The 8929-nt window shown below is 41.1% G+C and overlaps 1 protein-coding gene across 1 annotated transcript in view; it reads left to right on the forward strand.

The window, feature by feature from the left end:
• Positions 1-5722, forward strand: part of IGSF5 (immunoglobulin superfamily member 5) — a 189666-nt gene extending 183944 nt beyond the window's left edge. Inside the window, exon 8 of the mRNA XM_082458854.1 lies at positions 3241-5722. Coding sequence (XP_082314980.1) covers positions 3241-3433 — 193 coding nt within the window. The 3' untranslated portion in view covers positions 3434-5722. The remainder of the gene's footprint in view (positions 1-3240) is intronic.
• Positions 5723-8929: the final 3207 nt, after the last annotated feature.

Raw genomic sequence — 8929 nt, forward strand, 5'->3', positions numbered from 1 at the left:
GAATAACTGTAATGGAAAAGAATATAAAAAAAGAATGTATATATATATATATATATATATATATATATATGTATAACTGAATCACTTTGATATACAGCAGAAATTAACACAACATTGTAAATTAACTATATTTCAATAAAAAGAAAGAAAATAAAGGTGGATTTTGCCTATAAGTACTCAATTTAAAGAAACAATGGCAAGAAACTAAGTTTCACGAAAAGAAGTGACACTTCTGAGGTTCTCGGAGTTAACTTCATCTGAGGATGAAGACATTTCTATGGATGTGTGATTAAATCATGGAACCCCTTTTAAGAGACATCTAACATGCACTGGAGAGTTAACTGATGCTCCAAGTGCCTTACAACCACAAATCTATAGACTATTTCAACACTATGTTTCACAAATTACCACCTATAACTCCACAAGGTATAGCTCACCATCAGGCAAACAGGCAGCATTAATTATCTAGTCAGGGTAAAGGGGAGGCCATGGTCACACACAGCATTGTTGCATTTTCCAAGTCACCTCTTCTCTAAGTTGTCCCAACAACTTGCTTCTATCAGTGCTGATGTTTTATGGATAAGCTGAGCTGCCAGGTTGAGCTGGATGTTCTTACCTGCTTCTTTTTTTAAAACGTGCTGGCCTGTTTCTCACCTTGAATTTCAAGAGCCAGGTGGAGTTTTTTGGAAGTACAAATTCTATAAGTTTGTATGTTATCTTTAGCTGGGATTCAAAAAGAAAATAGGCAAGCATTTATAAAAGAGTGACTTTTCAAAGATGCTATTTCTCTATTTTTAGTTTTAACCGTTTGAGCAGACATTTAAAAAGAATACTTCATGTCAGCAAGGAAGCTTGCGGAATGAAACTTTCCTTAAAAATTCGAACTTAACTAAAAATCCCAGTAAAAACACTACGTTTTACCTTAAGGTAGGAAACTGTGCGGAGAGATAAAATATAGGGGAGAGTGTAGGGGTCTCACCTGGGTTCTTTCCTCAGATCTAAGGAAATGAAGCAACTTTTGGCTTCACAGTTTTTCAACCATTTTGACATCAACAATCTTCACCTCAATTTCATTTCAAAAACTGTTACTGATGGCCCTTTTCTGGATCTTATAACCACTGAGAGTTACTCTGCCTTCAAGGAGGGAAACTTCCTCACCATGGCTACGACCTTTGGTATCTTCCACTGTCTCACTCTGAATGTCCTTTTTTACCCCTCCATCAAACCAGCAGTCCTGCAACCTTCCCCTACTTTTCCCAGTCCAGCAGTATTCTTTTATCTTAGTTTCCCCACTTTGTCTGGATTAGATAATCAACCATTTTAACTGTTCTATTACTAGTGTCCTAAGTTTCAGTACCTGTTTGATTTCTTGACCCCCCTTTTGCTTTTGCCTAACTTTGATTAGATTCATGTGTGTGTGTGTGTGTGTGTGTGTGTGAGTGTGTGGTCTTGATGTTGAGCTTGTAGATGTTATTAGAAAAAGATACTCAATCACATTCATTGCTCTCATCACAAAATTATTTTATTAAATAACCTCATCTGAGGCCTCCTTGCTACCTGACATTTCTTGTAGTTTATTCTAGTTAATTCCCTAGTGAATTGCCCACAATGGCTGATCTACCCCTTTTCTGTTCTCTTCAAGTTTCACACTGACTTCCTTAAACTGCCTCACTCTCTGAAGGTGAACTTGTGTCCTGCTTCACTGAGAAGACATGGCTTCTTGCACCTCAACATCAGAATTCCTCTTCCTCCTCTCTTCTCTTTCGCTAATTAATATTTCAGAAGATAAAGTATCTCTCTTCCTTTTTCATTGCTGGAAAATTCTCAGCTGTTATCTCTCTATTACTTCTGCCCAATTTTCCCTCTTTTTTTCTCCCTTTAGGACACTGAACATACGTATGTTGGACCTTCTGAGAGTATCCCATAGGCCATTTATGCTCTTGTTTTTCCACTGTTTTATTCTCTCTGCAATTTGGATGATTTCTACTAGCTTTTCTTCCAACTCATTAATACTGTGTTCTGCATGTCCAGTCTGCTGTTAAATCTATCCATTATTATCTCAACTTGAGATATTACACTTTTTTCAATTTTACATGTTCATTTGGCTTTTTATGAACTTAAGTTCTCTGCAAAAATTCTTCATCTTTTTGTCTATATTATGATTCTTCTCCTTCATTTAAAGAACCATATTAATCAAGTTAAAATCCTTGTTTTCTATTTCCAATATCCAGTTTATCTGTGTTTCTACTTCTATTGAATTTTTCTTTTTCGATTGACTATTTGTCATATTGTTGCAGGAAAATGGGGCGCAAGAGGATGGTCATGTCTTCAGTCTCAGGCGAGTCCCTAGGATGGGCCACCAAGTGAGGGTCCTTGGCTTCACGCAAGAAAGAATTCAAGAGAGAGCCATAGTAAAGTGAAAGCAACTGTATTTAGAGAGATACACATTCCATAGACAGAATGCAGTCTGTCCCAGAAGGGAGAGAGGCTCTGAAATATGGGGTAGTTAGTTTTTATGGGTTGGACACTTTCATAGGCTAACAAGTGGGAGGATTATTCCAACTATTTTGGGAAAGGGGGAGAGATTTCCAGGAATTGGGTCACCACTCACTTTTTGGCCTTTTAGGGTTAGACTCAAAACAGTCATGGCAACTGTGGGTGTGTCATTTAGCTAATGTATTACAACGAACCTATAATAAAGCTCAAGGTCCACTGGAAGTTGAATCTTCTGCCATCTTGGGCCTAGTTGGTTCTAACCTGTTTATATTGTATCCTCAATGGCTGTGTCATTCTTTTAAAGGTTGTACCCTGTCCCTCCCCCCCTGTCTCAATATGATCTCCCCTCTTTGCATATCTAATTTTTAAAATGTATACTGTATATATTGATAAAAGAACAGTAGGGACTCCAGGGGATGTTATCTTCCACCAGAAAGACTTGCTTTTTCCTTTGTTAGGCAGAGAAGATAAGAGACTGATCACCTTACTGTAATTAAGATTGAGCTGAGTTAGGTGCTGAGCAGCACTTTTAGTAAGACTCAGCTTACATCTGCTTCACCATGTTTCTGGTTTTTTAATAAATTTTATTTATTTATTTATTTATTATTATTATTATTATTATTTGGCTGTGTTGGGTCTTCGTTTCTGTGTGAGGGCTTTCTCTGGTTGCGGTGAGTGGGGGCCACTCTTCATTGCGGTGCGCGGGCCTCTCACTGTCGCGGCCTCTCTTGTTGCGGAGCACAGGCTCCAGACGCGCAGGCTCAGTAGTTGTGGCTCACGGGCCCAGTTGTTCCGCGGCATGTGGGATCTTCCCAGACCAGGGCTCGAACCCGTGTCCCCTGCATTGGCAGGCAGATTCTCAACCATTGCGCCACCAGGGAAGCCCATGTTTCTGGCTTTTGATAGAGAGCCTAGCAAGACTTCATCTCAGCTGTGAAAGACCAGAAAGTTCAGTTCTGCCCTTCAGAGGTTTTCAAAGTAGCTCTTTAACTTTGTATGTGTAATATTTGTTTATTTCTGCATAACTAATTACCCCAAACTTAGAGGCTTAAAACAACCAACATTATTATGTCAGTTTCTGTAGGTCATGACTTTGGGAGCAGCTAAGCTGGGTGATTTGGCTGAGGGTCTCTCACGAAGTTGCAAGCAAGACGTGGGCTGGGATTGCCATCGAGGTGAAGACTGGACCGGAGCTGGAAGATCTTACAAGCTTTGTCACCTGGCTGTTCACCTGAGCTCTCCTTTTTTCTCTGACTCTTGGCCAGAGAATTTATTTCCTCACTATGTAGCCTCTCTACAGGGCACTTGTGCATCCTTATGACATGGCAGGTGGTTTTTCTCAGAAAGAGTGACTCAAGAGAGAAAGCAAGGGCGAAATCACAGCGTCTTTATGACCTAGGCTCAAAAGTCACACTCCATCAATGTCTGCCACATTCTATTCCCTGGAAGAGAGTCACTAAGGGGAATTAGCTCCACTGAAGGGAAGAGTATCAAAGCATCTGTGAACGTATTTTTAACCGCCACACCTCCACACACATTTTTCAAAATCTGGCAAACGACTTCAGGGAAGATCTGCTTTGTGTTTGAGGCAGACTCCCAGGAAGACTTTGTCTTTTAAGCACCAAGAGAATGCAAGCAAAGTCACTTTGTTGTTGAGAGATCTTGGCTTGCTTCCATCGTCTCCCACACCGCTCCAGAGCCCAGAAGCTGTCCTGAGGCCCCTCTCGTTTCCAGTTTGTCACAGCAGTCTCATTTGCCCTTACATGCTTTGCTGCTTCTCTTCGTTTCAACAGAAGCTCTCTGCTTTTCCTTATCCCCGGCACCCACCAGGAATGGAAAGTGCCCCTGTGGAAACACGGATGGCCACCATCATTTCACCTCAGAATGGTTTTCCCATATGTGGAATCTTAGCTCCTCTAGACCTTATCATTTCCACAGTTCTTTGATGCCTTGAAAATATAATTCTGTACTTTATCCACATTTTTGTGATTGTATCAGTAGGAGCATTGGCCTGACTACATCCTCGCCTGAGGCAAAAGCAGACACTCTTCCTTTGAAAGGAAGCGTCCTGTTTGTTCTCTTGTTTCTGAGCCCTTGAGGCCCTGCTCCATGAAGTGTATGCCCTTTCCCTGGAATCTCCCTTCGCTCCTTTTCTGCTCCTTTGGCTTCCAAACAGCTCTATGTTTTTGCTCTTCTAAACAAATCCATTTTTTCTTTCAACCTTGACAACGCTTTAAAACTACACTCCCTCTCCCCTTTCACAACAGCCTCGTCTCCCACATGTGTCCTTTATACTCTGGTTTCTGAAAGTTCCCTGTAAGGTCCTCAAGTGACCTCTTGACCTCTTGAAGAAGCCAAGAGGCTTCTTCTCAGCTTTCTCCACACCCAAACATCCAGCCGTGTTTACTGTTACAAACTCTCCCCCTCTGTTCTTTTCTTTGGTGTTTCCCTTGAGGGATACTTTTTTTGACACATCTTTCCCCACTTGCTGTGCTTTTTTATCCTGTTCCTGGATGTTCTCTCCTAATTTCACTAAAACCCAGGATTTCAACATCCACTTCTATTTGTGTGACCTCTGAATTTTCAAGTGCTTACCAGACATCTCCATATGATTGGGTCATTATTACCCTATAAACAATATTTTTCCCTGAAATTTTATTTTCATAATATCCACTTATTCTTCAAGACTCAGGTCATGCTGCCCTTCTGGCATCCACCTCTGGTCCCTCAGGCTGCAGGAGGCAGGATGTGGATGGGGCTTCTCTGTGTGTTTCCATCATGCATTCACCACCCGGGATTGCGTCCCCTGCTAACTGTCTCTCTTGCTCCCCTAGAGCATAGTTCTCAACTACTCAGCTTTTGAACCACTCTCCCCACCCAGAGGAATCTGATGATATCTGGAGACTTTTTATGTGGTCACTCTTTGGGGGTTGCTAACAGCATCTAGTGAGTAGAGGCCAGAGATGCTGTTAAACATTTTATAAGGCACAGGATGGCCCCCACAGCAAAGGATTATCCAGCCCCCAAACCAGTTTCTAGTTCTGAGAAAATGACCTCAACTATGAGCCTTTCAGGAAGTAGTAGCATGTTTTCCTAATCTGTGAGCCTGCAGTGCTTGAACTCACTGTTTGCACTCAGTAAACATCTATTAATAACCAAAAAGGGTCTACTGTATAGCACAGGAAACTATATTCAATATCTTGTAATAACCTATAATGGAAAATAATCTGAAAAAGAATAGATTTATATACATATAAGTTTCAATTTTATATTTATTTCAGCATATAAATACAAGAATGTCTTAATATATTGAAATAAAAAAGAAACCAAGCATATCCCTGAATAGTCACACTTGGCTTACAGCACTGAAGGGTAGCAGAATATGCCATCCCCAAATATGACACTTTGAAATAAAGAGTATTTTGAGATGACGATAAAGCCAATATAAGAAAAATTCCCTGCCCTCCCCCTATTTGCCTAAAAGCAGAATATACATTTGTAAAGGTTTCCCCCCTTCCCACACTACCAGAAATGACAGAAGATAGTCCTTGGAGACAACTCTGGACCTTTATCAGCCCAGAGATGCCCCAGAGAAACCTACATAACTCACTCTACTAGGTAGCCCTTTTCTTCCATTAGTGTCCTCATATATTCACCTTCCCAGAGTTTGCCTTCCCTAGAAGTTCAAAGTCCTTTTTCTATGTCTTATCACTTCTATGAAAATGTGTTGTTCTTTTGTTAAGGTGCTATACACGCCCAAGTTCTAACCACCCCCTCGAGTTACTCATCATTGGGTACTCTCTTGTGTATAGAAGCCGCACGTTTCAACAAACTTCTGTGTTTCTCTTTTATTCTGACTTTTGTCAGTCTAGTTTACAGGGTTCCAGCCAATAAGCCTAAGATGGTGGAGGAAAAAAAAGTTAAGTTTTTCTTCCTCTACAGCACACATGCAAAACATTTTGAACAAGTTCAGAAGTATGACTGTTCATTTAACAAGTCCTATGGGCTGGAACTAGGCATATAGTGGTAAACAACAAATTCTTTCAAAGACAGACCCCTTCTTCTCACTGTTGGCAAATCCTTGCTCTTTGATGGTGGATTTTAATTTTTGAAACTGTCTAAAGTCTTTCAGAATTGAGACTAGTGAGTAAAGGGGATTAGCCTGAGGCCTCCTCTGCGAGTTAAAAACAGAGTATAAATTAAAAATTTAAGCCTGTATTTCTTGAATCACTTATAAATAAGTTCAGAAAGCCATTCCAACATGGCTTTATATGTTTCAGCATCACTGAAATAGCTTCTGGAGACAGAAGGTGACTACTTTGAGAGGTTCAAACTCATGTTCATATAGAAATTATGTCATAGTGATGCTAAAAACTTGGCCTCTGTGCACTGGTGCTGAATCAAATTTTGGAGAGTTTTTGGGTGAAGTAGAAAAGAATAGCTTTATTGCTTTGCCAGGCAAAGGGGGACACAGCAGGCTCCTGCCCTGAAAAAGTATGATCCGGGAGGATTTGGTGAGGAGTTTTATAGCAATGGTTCAAGGGCGGGGTTTCTGATAAGGGTCAGGGTGTGTGCAGGGCCTGCACTCCTTTACTCTGGCCTCAGGTGGTCTCCTGATGCGCTTCGAGGTAATCAAACTGTGACCTTCTCTCTGGAACATCTTCCATTTGTTGGGGGTTTTAGTTCTGCAGAAAAGCTTAAAGAATCTGCCCTTTGGAACTCAGGGAAGGTCATGGAGGCTGGAGTCTATTCCCTACAAACAAGAAATGGGGGACAGAAAGGCTTCTGTGTCCAGAAGCCCCACAGGGTTATGCTTTCAATAGCCACATTATCTCTTATTCATATCCTGTTTTGAAAGTGTTTTTAAATACCTTGTGAAGAGGCAATGGTTCCTACTCTATTAGGGAAGACTAGAATAGTCAGAAGATTAGGGAAAAAGAAGAACATTCAACATCCTCCTTGTGAATGACCCCTTAAAGTATTTCTATCACTTTAAATCACGGTGTCTCTTTTTTGCCTCTGGTTAGGAAACGTCCAGGCATTTTAGATTAGGTTTTCTGTGCTTCCAACACAAGCATATCATGGGGAAGCCAAATTACATTTAGAAGCTACATTTTTATTTTGATGATAGATTGTTGATTGACTTTGCACTCAATTTAATAGCATAATCATCTTGCTCCCAAGTGGCGATGACACGCTTAGTGCCCTAGGCCATGAGCCAGAATCAAGATCCTGTGTAAGAAGCCATCAAGCTCTTTAAAGGAAAAGAGAAAGATAATAGATGCCCTGATCCACACTCTCCAGCCCCACCAGCTGTTTTGAATTCATTTTCATTTGGACTCCAAAATTAGTAAATTGTTTTTTTTCAAAATAGTGAGGCTGAAAACTCAGCCTCTGTGCAACAATGCTGAATCGAGTCTCAGAGACAGAGTTTTGGGTGAAGTAGAAAAGAATAGCTTTATTGCTTTGCCAGGCAAAGGAGGACACAGTGGGCTAATGCCCTCAAAACTGTGTGTGCCAATCTGGGAGAGCTTGGTGAGGAGTTTTATAGCAAAGGTTCAAGGGAAAGTTTGCTGATAAGGATCAGGGTGTGGGCACAGCCTGCACTCCTTTACTCTGGCCTCAGGTGGTCTCTTGATGAGCTTCTCCGGAATGAAGAATGCTAGCATCTTCCATTTATAGAGGGTTTTCGTTCTGTAAAGAGCTCAGAGATATTATATGTATCTCTTGTGGTGGAACCAGGACCCTGCCCCAAGGCTGCGCTATTGATTTTTGACTACTCCTCCCTTGTCTCTGCATCCCCTCCCTTCCCTGAGTAGCAATGTTTTGAAAGGCTTCTATGCCCAGGAGCCCCACAGGTTTCAATAGCAGTACCAGTTTATACAAACTGCTGTGTCCTCAATGGACAAAATAGGTGTTTGTTTGTTTTGCAATACGAAAGCAAAGGACTTCCACGGTTATCGTTTTAATGTTAGACATTTAGTTCCATTTTCCTTTTCAAAATACACACACACACACACACACACACTCACATACACAGCAAACTGCCATGAAAACTACTAGAACATCTAACTGAATTTCAATGGACATTACAGTCCCACAGGGCCTTATAATTTACAGCACACATTTTGTGTTTTAGTTGATTTAATTTCCAAAATGATCACTGGAGGTGAGGAAACTGACCAGAGATGAGGGAGTGATGTTCCCAGGACTCGAGATCAAGTCTTCTGACCCAGTTCCTCCACGTTCTTCTTTACTAGTATTGTACAGACCCCTTTGAAAGGGAAAAAGCCTTCCTACGGATCCCTGAGAGAAACACAAAAGGGAAATGCTGCCAGTTTGGTGATCACATTATTACCTGAAAACTGGGTTCACCTTTTGATAGGAGTCCAGCCAAAAGACACAACCAAACCAAAGATGGGAGAAGGAAGGA

The sequence above is a fragment of the Balaenoptera physalus genome (genome assembly GCF_965194825.1).
Source record: "Balaenoptera physalus genome assembly, chromosome: 4".
In the NCBI taxonomy this organism is placed as follows: domain Eukaryota; kingdom Metazoa; phylum Chordata; class Mammalia; order Artiodactyla; family Balaenopteridae; genus Balaenoptera; species Balaenoptera physalus.